We start from the raw sequence: 21,101 nt of genomic DNA on the forward strand, positions 1-21,101 counted from the left end.
GAACACAGTCCATGAAAGGAAAAATTGGTAAATTGGACTTTGTTAATTTTAAAAACTTATACTCAGGGGCACCTGGGTGGCTCAGTCTGTTAAGCATCTAGCTCTTGGTTTTAGCTTGGGTCATGATCTCAGGGTCCTGGAATTGAGCCCCACATTGGGCTCCCTGCTCAGCAGGAAACCTGCTGCTCCTCCCTCTGCCTCTGCCTGCCGCTCCCCCTGCTTGTGTGCACACCTTCTCAACTTCTCTCTCAAATAAATAAACAAATCTTAAAAAAAAAAAAAAAGGAAAAGAAAATGAAACCAACAACACAATATCATTTACAAGTGCTTTAACGTGGGCAGCCTGGGTGGCTCGGCGGTTTAGCACTTGCCTTAAGCCCAGGGTACGATCCTGAGGACCTGGGATCGAGTCCCACACCTGGGATCGAGTCCCACGTCGGGCTCTCTGCATGGAGCCTGCTTCTCCCTCTGCCTGTGTCTCTGCCTCTCTCTCTCTCTCTCTCTCTCTCTCTCTCTCTCTCTCTTTGTGTGTGTGTCTCTCATGAATAAATAAATAAAATCTTTAAGAAAACAAAACAAGTGCTTTAATGAAATGAAATACTGAGTGGCTGTAAAATGGCACAGTCCCTCTCTTAGCAGTTTCTTAATAGAACTAAACATGTTACCCACACAATCCAGCAGTTGCACTCTGAGGCATTTATCCCAGAGACATTACAGCTTACTTTCTCATAAAAACCTATTCATGAATGTTCATAGGAGCTTTATTTGTAGTAGCCAAAAACTGGAATCAGCACAGATGATTTTCAACAAGTAAATGGTTAAACTGTGTTACATGTATACCATGGAATTCTGTTTGGCAATCAAAGCAACAAACTATTGGTAACAGCTTGGATGCATCTCCAAGGAATTATGCTGAGTGAAAAAAGCCAATCCCAAAGGCTATATATTATATAATTTCATTTAAATAACATTTTGAAATGACAGAATTTTAGAAGTTATGGACAGATTGCCAGGGGTTAGGGTTGGGGGCAAAAAGAGGTAAGTGTGAGCATCTGGGTGGCTCATTGGTTGAGCATCTGTCTTGGGCTCAGGTTGTGATCTTGGGGTCCTGGGATTGAGTCCCACATTGGGCTCCCCGCAAGGAGGCTGCTTCTCCCTCTGCCAATGTCTCTGTCTCTCTCTGTGTGTCTCTCATGAATGGATAAATAAAATCTTTAAAAAAAAAAAAAAAGGCAGGTGTGTTTTTAAGGGCAATGTGAGGAAAATCCTTGGTGGTAGAACCATTTGACATTTTGACTAGTTAAGATACACAAACCTAAAATTAGGTGATTAAATTGTGTAGAACTTAATATGTATAGGCGTACATATATTAGTAATGTAAAGCTGGGGAAACCTGAATAAAATCAGTGGATTGTATCAATATCAGTATCACTGTTATCATATACTATGTTTTTTTTTTATATACTAGAGTTTTACGTAATGTGACCATTAAGCAGAGCAAAAAAAAAAAAATCTATAGCTCAATAAGAATTTTAATTAAGCTGAAAAGAAGGAGGTGCCTGGCTGGCTCAGTCAGTTAAGCATCTGCCTTCAGCTCAGATCATGATCCCAGGGTCCTAGGATCAAGCCCCATGTTGGGTTTCCTACTTATTGGGGAGCCTGCTTCTCCTTCTCCCTCTGCCATTCCCCCTGCTCATGCTCTCTGGCTCGCTCACTTGTTCGCACTCTCTCTCTCTCAAATAAAATCTAAAAAAAAAAAAAAAAAAAAAAAAAAAAACCCTGAGAAAAGAAAAGACCAGCAGCAGTATTCTTAGGTGGGTCCTAGCCAAACCATGCTCAGTGGCCTAAGGAAACTGGTGGGGAAGGATTCTAAAGAAACTATGTGCCCACTTCCTGCTCCCCACCTACCCAGGTGCTGCTCTCCCTGCGTATTTTGCTACTAATGAAGCCCAGCGTGCTGTCCCGAGTCAGTCACCAGGTAGCCTATGGGCTCCATGAACTTCTTAAGACCAACGCAGCCAACATCCACTCAGGTGACGACTGGGCCACTCTCTTCACACTGCTGGAATGCATTGGCTCAGGTGTAAAGCCTCCAGCTGCCCTGCAGGCCACAGCCAGGGCTGAAGCACCTGATGCCGGTAAGCCCTTTTCCAGGGAGACTCTCTGACTGGCAGATAAATAGTTATGGCCCTGGGGATTGAGACAGGAAAACAAAATAATAGGTTATTGTGTTTAGCAGATTAAACAAACACCCCTGGCTTCCACCATGTGCTTCCAGAGCTTCCTATAGCCACTGGCTTTTCCCAGGTTAAACAGTATGAAGGCTACAAAGCAACATAGATGGCTATGACCCCAGCCTTCCTACTGTCCCGAGGACTGTTTTCTCAGAAACTATGTCCTCACCACCACCCCCATGCCCTGACAGCTGCTACTAGATGCCATCAGGAGCCCAAATTAGCCTACTGCCCCATTTGGTCAAGAGAATCTGTCCAGACCATCCTTCAGCACCCTGCTGAGGTTGAAACAAAGCTGGACCAAGAAAGAGGAGAGACCAGGCTTCAGCACCTATTTCTCAGAACTGAAATCATCCCTCATCCCAGTGTCCCCATTTCCACCCTGACTCTGCCCTTCTCTCTCCTGTCTCAGGGGCCCAATCAGACAGCGAACTCCCATCCTACCATCAGAATGATGTGAGCCTGGACCGAGGATACACTTCTGACTCTGAGGTCTATGCTGACCATTGCAGGCCTGGCAAGATCCACCGATCAGCCACTGATGCTGATGTAGTCAACAGCGGCTGGTTAGTGGTAAGTGAGCATATGGGCAGTGGATGAGTCTTTCCTCATTGGCCTGTGGGAAAGATTTCTGTTCCTCCAAGAGGGCATCTGAGGGAAGATCAGGCTCAAGTCTGGCTTCCCAGCAACTCTTTGTACTTTTCAGGTGGGGAAGGATGACATTGATAACTCCAAGCCAGGTCCTGGGCCCAGCCGGCTAGGCCCTTCATCACCCCTGGTCAATCAGTACAGCCTAACAGTGGGGCTGGACCTCGGGCCACACGACACTAAGTCCCTGCTTAAATGTGTAGAATCTCTGTCCTTCATTGTGCGTGATGCTGCCCACATTACACCTGACAACTTTGAGCTCTGCGTGAAGACTCTCCGTATCTTTGTGGAGGCCAGTCTGAATGGCGGTGGGTTACCCAATGAAGGGGCAGCAGGGGAGTAGCTATGTGAATATACTGGGGGAAAGGGAGGAAAGGTAGGCCATTTGTGTCCATGTAGAAATGTGACCTGGATCTGCCTCTGCTCAGGGTGCAAGTCCCAGGAGAAACGTGGCAAGAGTCACAAATATGACAGCAAAGGAAACCGCTTCAAGAAAAAATCCAAGGAAGGTTCAGTGCTTCGGCGGCCTCGAACCTCCGGCCAACATGCCACTCGGGGTGGGCATAGTGACGATGATGAGGATGAAGGGGTGCCTGCCAGCTACCATACGGTGTCTTTACAGGTCAGTCAGGACGTAAGTATGGCATCCTTTACTTCCTCTCCTCTTCCTGCCCCTGACATTGGGAGGATAGGCAGGGCTAGGGACAGCCAGGGCTGAGAGGAAGGGCTTATGTTTTCCAACCTAGGCCCTTGTCCACCGCTTCCACAATGTTCTCCTATCCAAGACCACCTGTTGTAAGTTTTTGTTTGTTTAATATTTAATATTTATGTTTTGAATAAGTAGTGTATGCATGTGGTACAAGTTCAGAAGTATAAAAGGGTAAACTGATAAAAGTAAGTCCTATTCCATTCCTGCCCCCAGCTGCTAAGTTCCCCCTCCCTGGAGGTAGACACTGCCACCAGTTTCTTGTCCTTCCAGAGTTCTTCTTTGTTCAAGATATATAAAATTTAGGGATCCCTGGGTGGCGCAGTGGTTTGGCACCTGCCTTTGGCCCAGGGCGCGATCCTGGAGACCCGGGATCGAATCCACGTCGGGCTCCCGGTGCATGGAGCCTGCTTCTCCCTCTGCCTGTGTCTCTGCCTCTCTCTCTCTCTCTCTCTGTGACTATCATAAATTAAAAAAAAAAAAGATATATAAAATTTATTTTACAAACAGACTTCGTATCACTAAATAGAGAACTAATTGCCTTAAATAGAATAACCTTAGAAAAATGATGAAAACAAAAAATTATTAAAGCTGACTAGACATTATTGCCCACCAAAGCCTGTGCAACTAAAGTTTGCTTTGTTTTTAAAATGAAATTAACAAGATAAGGCTTTATTTGTCATCTGTTTACTCATGAGAGACACACAGAGAGAGGCAGAGACATAGGCAGAGAGAGAGGGGCAGGCTCCCTGTGAGGAGCCCGATGCAGGACTCAATCAGTCCCAGGACCCTGGGATCATGACCTGAGCCGAAGGCAGACACTCAACCACTGACCACGCAGGCACCCCAATTCATTGTTATGAAACACTCATTCCTCACACCTCCTTATTGTCTCTCCCAACTCTGGGAAACACTGGCTGGCAGGGGCAACCAGTTCATGAAGCTGAGGAGAAAAGAGGGGTGGGTCAGCAGTTGAGCGTCTGCCTTGGGCTCAGGGCCTGATCCCAGGATCTGGGATCGAGTCCCACATTGGGCTCCTTGAAGGAAGCCTGCTTCTCCTTCTGCCTGTGTCTGCCCCCCGCCCCCATGTGTGTGTGTGTGTGTGTGTGTGTGTGTGTGTGTGTCTCATGAATGAATAAATAAAATCTTGAAAAAAAAAAAAAGAAAAAAGAGGGGTGAGAGGAGTGGAGTATGGTGTGACTGGTACTAGGGGCTCCCTTGAGGATTCAGCCAGGGACAGTGTTGAGGGGGCATCCACCAGACCTTACTCCAACTCATAACCTGCCCCTCCTATGACCCCAGTTGTTAGATCTGATGCACACCCTGCACACGCGAGCAGCCTCTATCTACAGCTCGTGGGCGGAGGAACAGCGCCACCTAGAGACAGGGGGCCAGAAGATCGAAGCGGATTCACGTACCCTGTGGGCTCACTGCTGGTGTCCGTTACTGCAGGGTAAACCTTAGGGGAGCAGGCAGGGCAGGGGCAGAGGTGGAACTTGGGAAGTACCAGGATCAGGATGTCTAAAGGACCCTGAGCCTATTTTCACTCTTAGGCATTGCCTGCTTGTGCTGTGATGCCCGGCGCCAGGTGCGGATGCAAGCACTGACTTATCTGCAGCGAGCACTACTGGTACATGATCTGCAGAAGCTAGATGCCCTGGAGTGGGAGTCCTGTTTTAACAAGGTGGGACTTCCTCTAGTCTTAAGGTAAAGTTCAAATTCTTAAGCCAGGGAGAACTGGGCAGCCTGAAGAGCCCCTAATGTCAATCCTCCATCTGCATTCCTACCTTTCCTCCTACTCTATGCTCATCCACCCCAGCCCCTGGCTACCTTGGAGCAAGGCTGCCAACTGACCCTGTTAGGAAGACATTGGCTCTTTACCCACCAGGTGCTGTTTCCTCTACTGACCAAACTCTTGGAGAACATCAGCCCTGCAGATGTGGGTGGGATGGAGGAGACTCGAATGAGGGCTTCCACACTGCTGTCTAAGGTACCTGCTCACCACCCTCACTTACCCACTCTTCCCACACCTGCCTTTCTGCGAGGAGGGAAGCTAGGGGTTCTGCTAGGACCTAGAGGTGCAATGTGGGTGCTCAGGACCCCAGCTATGGAGACTTAACAGGACCCAGGGACCTGGGAGGATTCTGGAATTCGAAGGAATCTCTGATTTAGGATTCCCATGCAAGATAGGGCAGGCTTGCCTCCCAGCCTTAGGGAAGGATGCAGATAGCTCTGACCCTTCACTGAAACGGGCTGGTGGGCCTTAGGTCTTCCTGCAGCACCTGTCTCCACTGCTGTCACTCTCTACCTTTGCGGCCCTCTGGCTGACCATCCTGGACTTCATGGACAAGTATATGCATGCAGGATCCAGTGACTTACTGGTATGTTCTACCTCAGCCTGACTCCCACTGCCTGCTTCCTCTCCCACCTCCTGGGAAGACATGCGTTTTTTTCCTTGGTGGCTGCCTCCTCCTTACCATATCCCTTGGATGCCCTCTTTCCTATTCACATGGTCCCACTGCCACCTACAGTCAGAGGCCATCCCTGAGTCTCTGAAGAACATGCTCCTGGTGATGGACACAGCAGAGATTTTCCACAATGCAGATGCCCGAGGAGGCAGCCCCTCAGCCCTCTGGGAGATCACCTGGGAGCGCATTGACTGTTTTCTGCCCCACCTACGAGACGAGCTCTTCAAGCAGACTGTCATCCAGGGTAGGAGGCTTAGTTCAACTTTATTAAAGAGAGTCCCCATCAAAGAGTCTAGAGCTAAAAATCAGTTCTCTGTACTCCCGTCAGTGGGAAGATTGATGGGTAGCCAGGGCTACGCTCGAAAGGAAGCACTAAGAGCTGCCATCTGGTTTTTCTGCCCTTCCCAGACCCCATGCCAATGGAGCCACATGCCCAAAAACCTGTGGCCTCAGCCCACATGACTCCTGCTGCTGGAGACACAAGGACACCTGGCCATCCACCTCCCCCAGAGATGCCTTCTGAGCTGGGGGCCTGTGGTGAGTCCTTTTGAGCTAGTCTCCTGGGTGTTGAACAGGAAGTAGGAAGCCTAAGAGGAGGCCCAGGGTAGTTTGGGATTGCTGCTGAGCATGGGCTGTGAGCCAGGGGAAGAAGGGAACCAGAGTGTTTTGGTTGTCTGCTCTTCCTGTGGGAAATGGCAGGATCAAATAGGCTATCTGCTTGAGATTTTCAGATTTGGAAAGAGGGGCCAGATCAAGAACTTGGAATAAATATGCAAAGGTTGCCCTTTGGGGATTCTAGTAAAGATCAGACCAGAACTAACCTGACTGGAGGTACAGCAAAGAAGGTAGAAGGTAGATAGAAGATAGCTGGATATCTGAATGAGTTTCAAGGGGAGATTCCCAACTGCTTAGACTAGCAGAGGTCATTTTGCTCACAGGAATGGGGAGGAGCAGAAGTTAGGTAAACCAGCTGGGGAATATGAAGGAGTGTGACCAGCCCCTTGCTCTCCCTGTAGACTTCGAGAAGCCTGAGGGCCCTCGACCTGCCAACAGCAGCTCTCCTGGATCACCAGTGGCATCTAGCCCCAACAGACTGAGCCCTACTCCAGATGGGCCTCCTCCTCTGGCTCAGCCTCCACTGATCCTGCAGCCCTTGGCCTCCCCATTGCAGGTGGGCGTACCACCCATGACTCTACCAATCATCCTCAACCCTGCTCTCATTGAGGCCACTTCACCAGTGCCCCTCCTGGCCACACCCCGCCCCACAGACCCAATGCCCACCTCTGAGGTCAACTAAGGCAGGCCCCTCAGAGATCAGGACCCTACCAGGCTGTCCCCAGCCACCCTTCCAGCTGTCCCCAGGGCACAAACTTTTCAGGCCCAGCCTGAGCTGCTGTTGCTGCCACTTGGATGGAGACCTGAAAAAGAGAAGTTTTATAGCCTGAAACCCATAATCAGGCTGGGGGACCTTCTTCCTCTACTCTCCATTCCTGGGGGCTCTAACCTGAGAACACCCTCAGGTATATCACCTGCAACCTGGCAGCCCTGGAGAGGCATCTGTGAGCCAACCCTACAGTGCCCATCCTCGTGCTCCTCCTGCCTGTGGTCAGGCATTGAGAGCCAAGCCAACCACTCTGCACTTTGTGTCCCTCTCCCATCTCCACTCTCATCAGCGCTGGGCCATCTCCTCCAGTTCTTCCTCTTTTATTGATTAGTTTGTAAAGTTGATTGGCACCATGGAGGGTTGGCAGGTGGGGCTGGACTGAGGGACTATGCACAGGAACATGTACATATGGAAAAACAGGACAACAATGGACTTTTTATGATGTAATAAATGTCTTAGTATCAATATCATTGCCTTTCACTCTGGTTTCCTTTTTGAGCTTATGGGCATCTGTTACTGGGGTACCCAGGGCTTGGGCCTTGCATGAACAGAAGTGAGGCTGAGCCTACCAATAGTCTGGCCCATGTGACCACAGGCCAGCAGCCAGGCAGACTCCAGCAGGATTCCTTCACCAATGCTGCTGCCCTACCATCACCAACATAGTAATGCACTGTTGTCCCCAGGGATATACCAGGGGTTTGGTTATTTGTCCTCTTCCCTAACTGCTCCAAGGTTGACACTTGAGACAGCCTAAACTGGACTCAGGGAAAGTGAACCAGAGTTGAGCTGTAGTTACTCAAAAGTCTTCCCTCAGATGTTCCTCATGGTCAGGAGCACAAAGGGGGGCCTTTGGGGCTTAGGAGGGAAGCCATCTTGTCCACAGCTATGATTGTGTATTTCTGGGCACAGGGCATTCATTTTGGCCCCAGACTGAGGATGGACAATTTTGTCCTGCTCTATAGTCTCTGTCTCAGTTACTGAAACATGATTGGGGAACCCCTCCACTTTTTCCTCTTTGTGTCAGGGTAAGACAAGTGGAAGTATACATGGGCAGGCAGTGTGGTTTCTGTCTGATGAGGCACTGTGGATGGGATGCAGAATGCTATGTATGAAGCTTTCCCAGTTGAAACATCTACATGTCTTGCCTTCCTCCTCCACAGTAGCCCCCTCCCTCTCTAGGGAGAGGCAAGGGAGTGGTACTACCTGTTGTATTACCAGCTGGCCTCCCCCATGGAGATTTAGGGGCACTCACCCTCTCCATTTTTTTTTCACCCTCTCCATTTCAAAACGGAAGTAACATTGTTGGAGCACTTATATGTATCAATAGTAAGTGCATTGCCCACACAACTGTGTAGAGGTGTTTACTCCTCTTATGGATGAGGCAGTGGGTTCAAAGAGGCCAAGTCCCAGGTCTGCCTCACTAAACCTCATCATGGCATTTCCTGTGATACTAAAACAATTTAAAAGTGGCGGTGGTGGTATGGAAACTCTTCAAAGCTAATTTTCCATAGCTTCCCTTAAGAAATAAAAGGTTGAGGGGCTCCTGGGTGACTATCTCAGTTGGTCAGGCCTCTGCCTTCAGCTTAGATCATGATCTCCTGGTCGTGGGATCAAGCCCTGTGTCAGGTTCCCTGCTCGGTGGGGAGTCTGCTTCTCCCTCTCCCTCTGTGATATCTCTTGTTCTCGCTTTCTCTCAAATAAATACAAATAAAGCTTTTAAATAAATAATAAAAGGTTGAGCATCTGAAGAAGGTTATTACCTAGTGAGTTAAGAGTTGACTAAAAAACTGGAAAGAAATGTACAACCAAGAATAAATGAATTTTCTAAGCACATAATGACAGGAAGGATGAATTACAGAATTAGCTACAAGGGACACACACTTGACCCCATCCTCCTAAAATGCTAGGAACAACAAAAAATGTGGATATTTGAACCCTTGGGTTTTTACTTTTGTTCAGGATTCACTGCTTGAGAGACGAGTGGCCACAAGTAAGCCGGAACCACTTAGTCCCTGGGCTTCAGCTGAGGGGAAAGAATTTTAGTTCAAGTACCCTCACTTGGATCCTGAGAGACTAGCTTTCCTCTACCTCACTGGCCATGCCTTTTAAATTTCTTTTGTTGGGGGATCCCTGGGTGGTGCAGCGGTTTGGCGCCTGCCTTTGGCCCAGGGCCCAATCCTGGGGACCCGGGATCGAGTCCCACGTCGGGCTCCTGGTGCATGGAGCCTGCTTCTCCCTCTGCCTGTGTCTCTGCCTCTCTCTCTCTCTCTCTCTCTCTCTATATATATATATATATATATATCATAAATAAATAAAAAATAAATTTCTTTTGTTGGCTCCTCATTCCTCATCTCCACAGCCTGTGGACATTAGAACACGTGAAGGCTACCCTTGGTCCTCAAATTCTTTCTCCACACTCAGTTGCTGGGTCATGTTGTCTACTGTTACGACTTTAAATACCATCCATTACATTGACTTTTTGTCCTCATCATCTCAACTTGCAGGCCTCATAGGCTCTTAAATATAACAAACTTGAAAAATTCTTGATTCCCTCCCCCCTACAATTCTCCCCCACCACCATGCCCCATGTTACTAAAGAACAACTTCATTCTTCCAGGTTCTCATGCCAAACCTACCCCATCCCTGCTTATATCCTACATCCAATTCCTTGGCAAGTCTTGTTGATCCTATAATTCAAATGTATCTGCAATGTGACTACTTCTCATCATCTTCACCCACTATCACTCAAGTCTAAGCCACCATCTTTTGTACCACTGGGTCCCCTCCTTCATTCCAGTCCTGTACTCTCTCTCCACACAGCAGTCAAGTGTATCTTTTTTTAAAACATATCATATTGAAAAAAAAGTAAAAAATAAAAATAAAACATGTCATATTGGGACACCTAGATGGCTCAGTTGGTTGGTTTCCTGACTCTTGATTTCAGCCCAGTTCATGATCTTGGGATTGTGAGATTGGGATTGTGTGAGCCCCTCACATGGGGCTCTGTGACCAGTGGAGAATCTGCCCGTCTCCCCTTGTTCCTTCTGCTTGCTCACTCTTGCTTTTGCTCTCTCTAAATTAACAAATATATATATATATATATATATATATATATATATATATATATATATAAAGGCCTATCAGTTTCACTCCACTGCTCAAAACCATCTAAAGGCTTTACATCTCATTCAGAACAGAGTGAGTCCAGGGCAGCCCAGGTGGCTCAGCGGTTTAGCACCGCCTTCAGCCCAGGGCCTGATCCTGGAGGCCCGGGATCCAGTCCCATGTCAGGCTCCCTGCATGGAGCCTGCTTCTCCCTCTGCCTGTGTCTCTGCCCCTCTGTGTGTGTGTGTGTGTATCTCTTATGAATAAATAAATAAAATCTTTTTAAAAAGAATCCAAAGGGCAGCCCCGGTGGTGCAGCGGTTTAGCGCCGCCTGCAGCCTGGGGTGCGATCCTGGAGACCCAGGATCGAGTCCTACGTCGGGCTTCCTGTATGGAGCCTGTGTCTCTGCCTCTCTCTCTGTGTCTCTATGAATAAATAACAAAATCTTTAAGAAAAGAAAAGTCCAAAGTTCTTACTTTATCCCACCTTCCTAAGCTTCTTGCTCTTCCTCAAATAAACCAAACACATTTGTATTGAAAATTTACACTGCTAGTCCCTCCTCCTGGAATGTGTTTCCCCTAGATATCCACATCACTCCCTCCCTCACCTTTTTCAAGTCACTGTTCAAACATTGCCTCATTAGGGAAGCTTTCCCTCCACTGCTACAAAGAAAGACCTTGTTGCTACCTCCTTGCCTAGTTAACTTTTCTGCTAGCACTTATCACCAACTGATACAATCCATTTGATTTTTATCTACAAACAAGGGCATTGCTTTCTAGAGTAGGTCCTCACTGTTGGTGAATGAATGGAGTGAATTTTTTTTTTAAATTTATTTATTTATGATATTCACAGAGAGAGAGAGAGAGGCAGAGACACAGGCAGAGGGAGAAGCAGGCTCCATGCACCGGGAGCCCAATATGGGATTCGATCCCGGGTCTCCAGGATCGCGCCCTGAGCCAAAGGCAGGCGCCAAACCGCTGCGCCACCCAGGGATCCCGAATGGAGTGAATTTATGGTTCCTCTGCTTTGGACCAGGTGTAGCGCTAGGGCTAGGTACAGAAACAGAGAGGCTGTTTATTTATTTATTTATTTGTTTGTTTGTTTGTTTGTTTGTTTTATGAGAGAGGGAGCACAAAAGGGGTGAGGAGGCAGCGGAAGAAAGAAAAGCAGACTCCCTGCTGAACAGGAAGCCCAATGCAGGGCTTGATCCCAGGACTCCTGGATCAGGACCTGAGCAGAAGGCAGACACTTAATTGAGACATTCAGGTGCCCTAAGCTTAAAATTTTTTATAATAGTTTTTCTTCTTTAAAAATATTCAGGGCAAAAAAAAAAAAAAAAAAAATTCAGGGCAGGGATCCCTGGGTGGCGCAGCGGTTTAGCGCCTGCCTTTGGCCCAGGGCATGATCCTGGAGCCCTGGAGCCCCAGGATCGAGTCCCACGTTGGGCTCCCGGCATGGAGCCTGCTTCTCCCTCCCTCTGCCTCTCTCTCTCTCTCTCTATCATAAATAAATAAATCTTTTTAAAAAAAAATCTTTAAAAAAAAAAAAAGGTCACGGGAAAATTGCTTGAAAAATCTGAAACAGGGCAGCCCAGGTGGCTCAACGGTTTAGCGGCCGACTTCAGCCCACGGCCTGATCTTGGAGACTCGGGATCGAATCCCATGTTGGGCTCCCTGCATGGAGCCTGCTTCTCCCCCGGTCTGTGTCTCTGCCTCTCTCTCTCTCTCTCTCTCTCATAAGTAAATTAAAAATCTTAAAAAAAAAAAAAAACCTGAAACAAAAGCCTGTGTTCTACCAGAACTCCACCTATCACAGATATTCAGCCTCAGAGTCAGTATTTTATGAAGTCCAGTGCTGATCTTGTTGCCACTGAAAGTGTTCAAGCGGGGTTGGAAGCTCTATAAAAGGTAATTTCCTACACTGGAGGAAGTTCGAACTGTGTAAGATTTTGGATGCCTTTTCAATTCTAATACTCCAAATCTCCGTGATGGATGAGCAAGATCTGAGTCTCCCAGATGAACACCTCATTTACCTTCCCTGGCGCAGAGATCCGGAGCTCAGATCTAGAAGTCTCCCTCTGTGACCTTGCCATTTATACAATAAGTTTCAGGTTCAGATGGTCTCTTCGAAGGGAGACTGAGTTGAGACAACAGGAGAGGATTACCGAGTCTCCGTGGGCCTCCACCAGAGGCCGCCAGATGGCGCCCCGGGACCAACTGCAAGATCAACTTCCTTCCTCCTTCCCCCAACTCTTCCCGGCAGCTGGGGCCCCACTCCGGGCTGGGGACCCGAGGCCTGGGGCCCACCAGCTTCCCCCTGGGGTTCCCCGGCTTCAGAAGTGGGCAAGAGTTAGGCGCAGCATGAGCCGAGTAGCAGCAGGGACTGCCAGCTGTCTGGGGGCTGGCGGGGCGGGTAAAGAGACCGGAGCCGGAGCCCCTGGCCGGGAGATGGCGCCCGGTCAGCGAATCCAGCCTGCGACAGGTCCCCCTGCCAGAGCCCTAGCAGTAGCGGACCGTCATCCTACCTCCCGACTCCTCCGCCTGAGCTAGTATCTCCCCTCTAAGGGGCGTGCGTGAGTCGCTCCGGATTGGCTGCACGAGTCCGGAGTTAAACTTTAAGCCAATGAAAAAGAGCACGGGGCGTGACGCACGGAAACGTCACGGGAATTCCCCCCTCCCGGGGGTGGAAAAGGGGCTTTCCCGGCTGGAGCCTGGGTGGCTGTGGAGAAGTGTCGCGACCCGTCCGAGGTGGGTCGGGCCGGAGAGAAGCCGGAACCGGAGCCGCCGCCGCGGTGAGTGGCCGGGACACGGGGAAGGGCGGAAGGAGGGCCCTTAACTAACCGAGGCTCAGGGCTGGAGAGCGGTATATGCAAGCACACACAGGACGCACACGAACAAGACGTACGGATACTCATCGACATCCTTGTACAAAAAAACAAAACAAAACACGCGGACCCATACGTGCACCTACGCGTATGCGAACGAGTGCACAGCACTGTCCATGCATTCAGACTCGCACACACGCACGCGCAAACATGCTCACCCGTGCACAGGTGCCTGGACCCATATCCTTCACGCACGAACTCCTATGTTCACCTTTGCCCTTACATATCAAAACACGCTCAGACGCGTCCACACTGAGAAGTTCACAGACGCTCACCTGCACACAGCCTTGCTCACTGGTACATGCATACTGACACCACGCATACACGACTTTCACGCAAGCACATGGGACGACGCACACTATGCCTGTGATGGACACACACGGCTGTGGGCCTGGGGCAGGGGGCGTGGGCACCCGGAGCAGGTGCGGTGTGGGAATCCAATGACTGCTGAGATGTTTCGGGGAGAGGCAACAGAAGAGCCCGTCCCAAGAAGGAGACCCTGTTCCTCCCCCCCGCCCCACGGCCCCAGAGTCCGTTCTCGGGGCAGAACCCCGGGGGCCCCCGCTGGGAAGAGCCCCCGCCTACAGGCCTTCGGAACGGAGGCCTTCCTACAGCAGGAATGTCCCCCCAAAAGCCCCCGGGTGAATCAGCCGTGGCCTCCCTCAGGGTAGAAAATCCCAAGGTTGCTCCAGGACAGGGGAGGGGGAGGGGGCGGGAGGCGGGCCTCGCCCCGACCTAAGAGCGTCCCCCATCTTTGAAAGGCCCTCCAGTCCCCCGCACCTGCCCTGGGACGAGGAAGGGGGCCCAATCACCAGGGGCGCTTCCCTGGGTCTGGCTGCCCCTCTGCACTCGGAGCCGCTGCAGGGAGCTCGGAGGCCGCCGCCGACCTCGCGCCCCTCCCGCCGCGGGGGCGGGGCCAGTGGCGTCATTTCCAGGCCCGCCCCCTCCGGCCCCGCCTCCCCCTGGTATTTTCGGGACTTTCCTAAGCTGTTCTAACTTTCCTGCCGCTTCCCCGGCCCTGCCCAGCCCAGCTCCGGATCTCGCTCTCTGCCGGATCTCGCCCGCCACACCCGGACGGGTGGCTGGAAGAGATCAGACCCTCCCCCAAATCTGGGTCCCACTCGCCCCCCCCCTCGTGTCCTGATCTGTCTCTCCCTCCCCCCTCCCCCGTCACTGCCCCCCGCCCCCACCTAAGGCGGGCGCCTGAAACACTCTGGGAAACAGAACCTGGCCGGAGCCACCAGACAGAGCCGGGCCTAGCCCAGAGACATGGAAAGTTGCTACGACCCAGTGAGTCACGCCTTCTGGCCCTAAAACCGGCCGGCTGCCCCCCATGTCTGTCTGTCTGTCTGCCTGTCTGTCGGAGTCCCCTCTGCCCCCCTACACCTGTAATGCCCTCTGATTATCTCAACCTGCTTGTCAGTCTGCCTGCCTGTCTGCAAACTTTTTCCAAGAGGAGCTTTTTATGGGTCTGGGGAGGAAAGGGAGTGGCTACCCAGGGCTGGGAAGTGGAAGGCTCTGGGGTGCCTCAGAATCAGTTGCCACCCTAATCTGTTTCCAAACCAGGGTCTGGATGGCATGATTGAATATGATGATTTCAAATTTGACCCGTGCATTGCAGAGCCCAAGGAGCCAGCCCCAGAGACAGGTTAGTGAGTTCCTTAGCTCCCCTTGTCCTAGAGAGGGGGGCGGGCGGAGCATGTGCCCTCTGACTGGGGGATGGCCCTGAAATCCTGGCTCAGCAAGGCCCCTTTGTCCCCAGCTGATGGTCCCTACTTGGTGATAGTCGAACAGCCTAAGCAGGTGAGTGAATGGAAGGGATGGTGGGGGAGGACTTCGGCTGTAGGGGCCAGTGGGGTAGTTGTAGTTGGGTGGCCATGGGGAGGGTCACTGATCACAGAGGCCACTTCGGGTTGAAATGGTTGACTGCTACTGATCACAATGGAGGTGTTGTGGTTCAGGAGAGACACTGCCAATTGTGGTCACTGATGGCTGGGAGTGTGACTGGCTTGGGGGGAAAAGAGGGGTCCCTCCTGTTCACATTGTCAATCTGCCCTGGGACGTTCAGCGAGGCTTCCGATTTCGATATGGCTGTGAAGGCCCCTCCCATGGAGGATTGCCAGGGGCTTCCAGTGAGAAGGGTCGGAAGACTTATCCCACAGTCAAGGTGAGTCAGGATGGTGCTGGATGGAGGGTGGGCTAACAGTGTGTTCAGGGGCATTACTGACAACCCTCACCCCTCCCAGATCTGTAACTACGAGGGACCAGCCAAGATTGAGGTGGACCTGGTAACGCACAGTGACCCACCTCGCGCTCATGCCCACAGCCTGGTGGGCAAGCAATGCTCGGAGCTGGGGGTCTGCGCCGTGTCTGTGGGGCCCAAGGACATGACTGCCCAGTAGGTGCCCCCTCATTGCCTCCCAGTCCTAGGCCCCAGCCTGCCTCTGTGAGTTTAGCATCTGACCAAGGAGAAAGACAGGTTGGCCTCAGAACCCCAGGCCCCAAGTGAAAACCAGGAAGGCTTCCTGGAGGAATGAGGGCTGAGCTGAGGCCTGGCAGTAGAGAGGGTGCCTCAGGAGGAAAGAACTGCCTACAAAGCTTCTGACTCCTCCGCCCCCTCCCCCACCCAGATTTAACAACCTGGGCGTCCTGCATGTGACCAAGAAGAACATGATGGAGATTATGATACAAAAACTTCAGAGGCAGCGACTCCGCTCCAGGCCCCAGGGCCTTACTGGTATGGGGGGGGGAGGGGGGGTCATGGGAGGTGATCATGGAAGGAGTAGAGGAGGAGGAGGAGTGCAGGGGTCACATGTATGTCCACTACCCAGAGGCTGAGCGGCGGGAGCTGGAGCAAGAGGCCAAGGAGCTGAAGAAGGTGATGGACCTGAGCATCGTGAGGCTTCGCTTTTCTGCCTTCCTTCGAGCTAGCGATGGCTCCTTCTCCCTGCCCCTGAAGCCAGTTATTTCTCAGCCCATTCATGACAGCAGTGAGTATCCTGATCATCTGGGGTGCCAGGTCTAGGTGCCGGAGGGAGCATGGGGGGCAACCTCAAGCTGTGGAGTCATACAGGCCTGGGTTTGAACTTGACCCGCCACATATGAACCAAGTGATCTTGAGCAAGTCATTTCCCCAGTATGGCTTCCATTTGGGGAAATGAAGATACTAGTAGTTCTTGTACATCTTAGGGTTGTTCAAATAATAATACAAAGCACCTGATTCCATAAATGGGGCCATGGCTGTTATTTTGCCTCAAGTAATTGCTATCCCACCCCACAGAGTCTCCTGGGGCCTCGAACCTGAAGATTTCTCGAATGGACAAGACAGCTGGGTCTGTGCGGGGTGGAGATGAGGTTTATCTGCTTTGTGACAAGGTGCAGAAAGGTGAGCCTGGGAGCCTGGGATGCTGGGTATCAAGATGGGGAGCCAGGGCAGCTCTAGGACAAAAGGCCCTGCAGATTCTATTAGGAGCCATGGCCATGCTTCGCTCTTCCCTATAGATGACATTGAGGTTCGGTTCTACGAAGATGATGAGAATGGATGGCAGGCCTTTGGGGATTTCTCTCCCACAGATGTTCATAAACAGGTACCCCAGGGCCAGGGCTAGGGCCAGGGCCAGGGCCAGGCCTGGAGGCTGAACTGGGCCAAGGCCTCAATAACACCTTCTGTCTTCCTCCGCCCCCCCACCCCCCAGTATGCCATTGTGTTCCGGACACCTCCCTATCACAAGATGAAGATTGAGCGTCCTGTAACTGTGTTCCTGCAACTGAAACGCAAGCGTGGGGGGGATGTCTCGGACTCCAAACAGTTCACCTATTACCCTCTGGTGGAAGGTGGAGCTGGGCTGAAGGGGGTGGAAGGGGGCGGGGGGAGTAGCCTGGGCTGGAGTGTCCCAAAGCTAGATCAGGGGACCCATGAGTCAAGTCAGGAGTGGGGAAGGTCCCAGGAAGAGGTGGTCCTAGGAGACAGCCTGAGGGCTTCTGAGGGAGGGCCATGACCAAACTCAGGACTGAGCTCTTGAGGCTGGTGCATGAATTGGGGTTTTGACATCTCGTTTCCCTCTGGCCGCAGACAAGGAGGAGGTGCAGCGGAAGCGGAGGAAAGCCTTGCCCACCTTCTCCCAGCACTTCGGGGGTGGCTCCCACATGGGTGGAGGCTCTGGGGGCTCGGCTGGGGGTTATGGAGGAGCTGGAGGAGGAGGTGAGGGGCTGCTGGTGGCGGGAAGGGGGATGGAGGAGGGAGGGGTAAGGGGGAGAGAGGTTGTGGGGGAAGAAATCAGGGAGAGCCCTGGCTGGTGCCTCCTACCCACAGCCCGGCCTGTATCCGCAGGTGGCAGCCTCGGCTTTTTCCCCTCCTTGGCCTACAGCCCCTACCCGACCGGCTCGGCCCCCTTGGGCTGCTACCCCGGAGGCGGGGGCGGGGCGCAGATGGCCGCCGGGGCGCCTGGCGTGGATGCCGGGGAGGAAGCCGCAGAGCCGAGCGCGTCCCCCCTCACCCCCCAGCGCGAACCGCAGGCCCCGGAGCTGCTGCAGCGAGGTACAGCCTCTTGAATCCGGGCGGTCGGGGCGCTGCGGGTGGGGACCGAGCCCGCGCCCACGCCCCTGTCGCCCCCAGCCCGGGAGTACAACGCGCGCCTTTTCGGCCTGGCGCAGCGCAGCGCCCGAGCCCTGCTCGACTACGGCGTCACGGCGGACGCGCGCGCGCTGCTGGCGGGACAGCGCCACCTGCTGACGGCTCAGGACGAGAACGGAGACACGTAGGTGGGCCAGCGGGAGGAAGGGACACCCGGGCTCCCACGGCCAGGCCGGACTTGGAGCGCGATGGAAGGTCGTGGGGTGCGGGGCGGGGAAGGAGCCTGAGCCAGGGCTGTGGAGTCGGAGAGACCCGGTTCCAAGTCCGGCTTCACTACGTACTAGTTGTGCTCAAGGTACTTGATCGCTCCCCGCTTCAGTTTTGTAGGCTGTTAAAAGAGCACAATGATAGTACTTATATACTGCACTGGGTGTTCGGAAGGATTCAGTTCAGGTGCAGCGATGCCTCCGGAGACGTCTGGGTTCCACAAGCCCCAGGGACAGAGATCGTGGAAGCGGTGGGCGTTTTGAGGGCAGTGGAGGCTCTGAGTGGCCTGGCTTGCTTGGCTACATTCTTGCTCCCCACCCCTCAGGCCGCTGCACCTGGCCATCATCCATGGGCAGACCAGTGTCATCGAGCAAATAGCCCACGTCATCTACCATGCCCGGCACCTGGGTGTTGTCAACCTCACCAATCACCTGCACCAGGTGAGGGGCACCAATTGGTGAGGGGGCAGGAGTGGGAAGGCAGGTGGGCCTAGGTCAGGGGCGGACCTGGCTCATTCTGCCTGCGTCCCCAGACACCACTGCACCTGGCGGTGATCACCGGGCAGACGAGCGTGGTGAGCTTCCTGCTGCAGGTGGGCGCAGACCCGGCACTGCTGGATCGGCACGGAGACTCCGCAGTGCATCTAGCTCTCCGGGCCGGCACCAGTGCCCCCGACCTGCTGCGCGCCCTGTTGCGCAGTGGGGTTCCCACCATGCCCCAACTGTTGCACATGCCGGACTTCGAGGGTGAGTTTTTCACCCCCTGCAGACTGGGGGCAAAGGTGGAGCCCAGGGAGGGCACCTGGCAAGTGCCTGGTGTGAACATGAGGCGTTGAGGCCAGCTGGTCAGGGGCCATGTTGGGGATGGCTGCTATAGGCTGAGTATCTGTGTCCTAGGCCTGTATCCAGTACACCTGGCAGTCCGTGCCCGAAGCCCCGAGTGCCTGGATCTGTTGGTGGACAGCGGGGCTGAAGTAGAGGCTGCAGAGCGGCAGGGGGGCCGAACAGCTCTGCATCTAGCCACAGAGATGGAGGAGCTGGGATTGGTCACACATCTGGTCACCAAGGTGGGACCGAGGACTGCTGACGGGGTGGGGCTGAGGGTTGTAGAAACAAGGACGGTGAAGATGCATGGGTAGGGGCGGCCAGCCGGTCAGTAGGTGCTGTGATCAATCACTCCCTTGCACCCCACAGCTCCGTGCCAACGTGAATGCCCGCACCTTTGCGGGAAACACACCCCTACACCTGGCAGCGGGACTGGGATCCCCCACTCTCACCCGCCTCCTTCTAAAGGCTGGTGAGCCTCATCCTTGGGGCATATGAATGGGATGCCCCAAGGTTGGGGGGAGGAAGAGGGGTGCCTCCCAACCCCCACTTTGCAGTTCTTAATGTGGGCTCCCATTGTACCTTCTCACGACTACCTCCCTCCCCAGGTGCTGATATCCATGCAGAGAATGAGGAGCCCCTGCGCCCACTGCCTTCGCCCCCTACCTCTGGTAGTGACTCAGATTCTGAGGGACCTGAGAGGGACGCCCGAGGCAGCTCCCGGGGCCATACACCTCTTGACCTCACTCGCAGCACCAAGGTGAGGCTAGTGAGAACTAGAAGCACCAGGGAATGGGGTACCTGGGCTTCTGGATGGGGCCCCGAGAAGCTGCACCTGGCCTTGAGGACTGGGATGGGAGGTCATCAAACTGAGGCTGTCTCCCCAGGTGAAGACCTTGCTGCTAAATGCTGCTCAGAACACCATGGCACCTCCCCTGACCCCACCCAGCCCTGCAGGTGAGATCTCTTCACCCACTGCCAGGCCCCAATCCCTGCTCACAGAGGTCTCTTCTTTAGAGCCTCTGAAGGAAGGCTCCCTTGCTCCCTCCCTGTTGCCACCCGCTGCCCCAGGACTGTGAGAGTCCCATGAGAGAAAGGTGCCTGCCTGTGTCCATCTCTGGGGCTAACAGACACATCTGTGTGTGTGTCCCTGTCAGGGCCAGAGCTGCCACTTGAGGATGCAGTCCTACAGAATCTAGAGCATCTGCTAGATGGGCCAGGAGCCCAGGGCAGCTGGGCAGAGCTAGCAGAACGGCTGGGGCTGCGCAGTCTGGTGGACACATACCGGAAGACTGCCTCACCCAGCGGCAGCCTCCTGCGCAGTTACAAGGTCAGCTGGCGCCCGCCCCTGCTCCATGCCTGGCTTCTTTCCTGTCTCAGCTCTCAGGTGCTCCCTTGGCCCCAGGGCTCCCGACCCCACTCTGATCTCACTCGTCTTCCTTCTCTCCAGCTGGCTGGTGGGGACTTGGCAGGCCTGCTGGACGCCCTGTCTGACATGGGCCTGGAGGAAGGAGTGAGGCTGCTGAGGGGCCCTGAGGCCCAAGACAAGCTGCCCAGCACAGGTAAAGGGGTCCTACCGGGAAGGCAGATCCGGGCCTTGAGGGTGGGAGGCCTAAGACCTTGACTGTTCCCTTCGCCCTCCCTGTGCCCACTCTCCTAGCAGAGGTGAAGGAGGATAGTGCATACGGGAGCCAGTCGGTGGAACAGGAGGCAGAGAAGCTGGGCTCACCCCCTGAGCCACCAGGAGGGCTCTGCCATGGACACCCCCAGCCTCAGGTGCACTGAACTGCTGCCCACCAACCAGCCCCCTCCCTGGGCCCCTCTGTACAGCACCCCTGCCTATTCCAGTTCTTATTTAACACCCCATGCCCACCCCTCAGTTGGGGCAAATAAAGGATTCTCATGGGAAAGGGAGGGGATACAGCACCCTTCCTAACTTATGGCAACCCCTGATGTGACTCTTGTCCCTGGAACCATCTGCCTAACCTGGCCCCAAGCCAGGTACTG

The 21,101-nt window shown here is 53.3% G+C and overlaps 2 protein-coding genes across 11 annotated transcripts in view; both read left to right on the forward strand.

Annotated features, from left to right (window-relative positions):
* GBF1 (golgi brefeldin A resistant guanine nucleotide exchange factor 1) overlaps window positions 1-7,908 on the forward strand; it is a 121,103-nt gene extending 113,195 nt beyond the window's left edge. For 4 of the 8 annotated variants that reach the window (XM_055346173.1, XM_055346174.1, XM_055346177.1 and 1 more), the window contains 11 exons: window positions 1,913-2,138; window positions 2,647-2,807; window positions 2,941-3,190; window positions 3,311-3,516; window positions 4,891-5,041; window positions 5,142-5,272; window positions 5,477-5,578; window positions 5,856-5,969; window positions 6,120-6,300; window positions 6,465-6,593; window positions 7,073-7,908. In XM_055346173.1, coding sequence (XP_055202148.1) covers window positions 1,913-2,138; window positions 2,647-2,807; window positions 2,941-3,190; window positions 3,311-3,516; window positions 4,891-5,041; window positions 5,142-5,272; window positions 5,477-5,578; window positions 5,856-5,969; window positions 6,120-6,300; window positions 6,465-6,593; window positions 7,073-7,353 — 1,932 coding nt within the window. In that variant the 3' untranslated portion in view covers window positions 7,354-7,908. The remainder of the gene's footprint in view (window positions 1-1,912; window positions 2,139-2,646; window positions 2,808-2,940; window positions 3,191-3,310; window positions 3,517-4,890; window positions 5,042-5,141; window positions 5,273-5,476; window positions 5,579-5,855; window positions 5,970-6,119; window positions 6,301-6,464; window positions 6,594-7,072) is intronic. The other 4 variants (XM_055346175.1, XM_055346176.1, XM_055346179.1 and 1 more) reach the window with 1 other exon arrangement.
* A 5,352-nt stretch (window positions 7,909-13,260) lies between these two features.
* On the forward strand, window positions 13,261-21,047 carry NFKB2 (nuclear factor kappa B subunit 2). Of its 3 annotated transcripts, none has more exons than XM_055300634.1 (23): window positions 13,261-13,337; window positions 14,626-14,720; window positions 14,997-15,078; window positions 15,193-15,233; window positions 15,499-15,597; window positions 15,677-15,828; window positions 16,061-16,167; window positions 16,262-16,420; window positions 16,711-16,815; window positions 16,932-17,017; window positions 17,126-17,264; window positions 17,503-17,631; window positions 17,761-17,967; window positions 18,046-18,187; window positions 18,596-18,710; window positions 18,803-19,016; window positions 19,167-19,336; window positions 19,464-19,566; window positions 19,703-19,854; window positions 19,982-20,051; window positions 20,252-20,424; window positions 20,545-20,656; window positions 20,755-21,047. In XM_055300634.1, exons 2-23 carry the CDS (start codon window positions 14,700-14,702, stop codon window positions 20,877-20,879), a joined length of 2,703 nt encoding a protein of 900 aa, XP_055156609.1. In that variant the 5' UTR covers window positions 13,261-13,337; window positions 14,626-14,699; the 3' UTR covers window positions 20,880-21,047. The 3 variants fall into 3 exon arrangements, with proteins under 3 accessions (XP_055156609.1, XP_055156611.1, XP_055156610.1); XM_055300636.1 differs by having other exon boundaries at window positions 20,758-21,047; XM_055300635.1 differs by lacking the exon at window positions 13,261-13,337 and having other exon boundaries at window positions 14,410-14,720.
* The last annotated feature ends 54 nt before the right edge of the window (window positions 21,048-21,101 follow it).

Source organism: Nyctereutes procyonoides, unplaced genomic scaffold (assembly GCF_905146905.1).
Source record: "Nyctereutes procyonoides isolate TBG_1078 unplaced genomic scaffold, NYPRO_anot_genome, whole genome shotgun sequence".
Classification (NCBI taxonomy): domain Eukaryota; kingdom Metazoa; phylum Chordata; class Mammalia; order Carnivora; family Canidae; genus Nyctereutes; species Nyctereutes procyonoides.

What these genes read in the sequence shown, in the direction of transcription:
- NFKB2 (XM_055300634.1), top strand. Translation starts at nt 14,700, where the DNA reads ATGGAAAGTTGCTACGACCCA. An exon ending in TGGAAAGTTGCTACGACCCA is followed by an intron (nt 14,721 to 14,996) that starts GTGAGTCACGCC and finishes TTTCCAAACCAG; the next exon opens with GGTCTGGATGGCATGATTGA. An exon ending in GGAGCCAGCCCCAGAGACAG is followed by an intron (nt 15,079 to 15,192) that starts GTTAGTGAGTTC and finishes CTTTGTCCCCAG; the next exon opens with CTGATGGTCCCTACTTGGTG.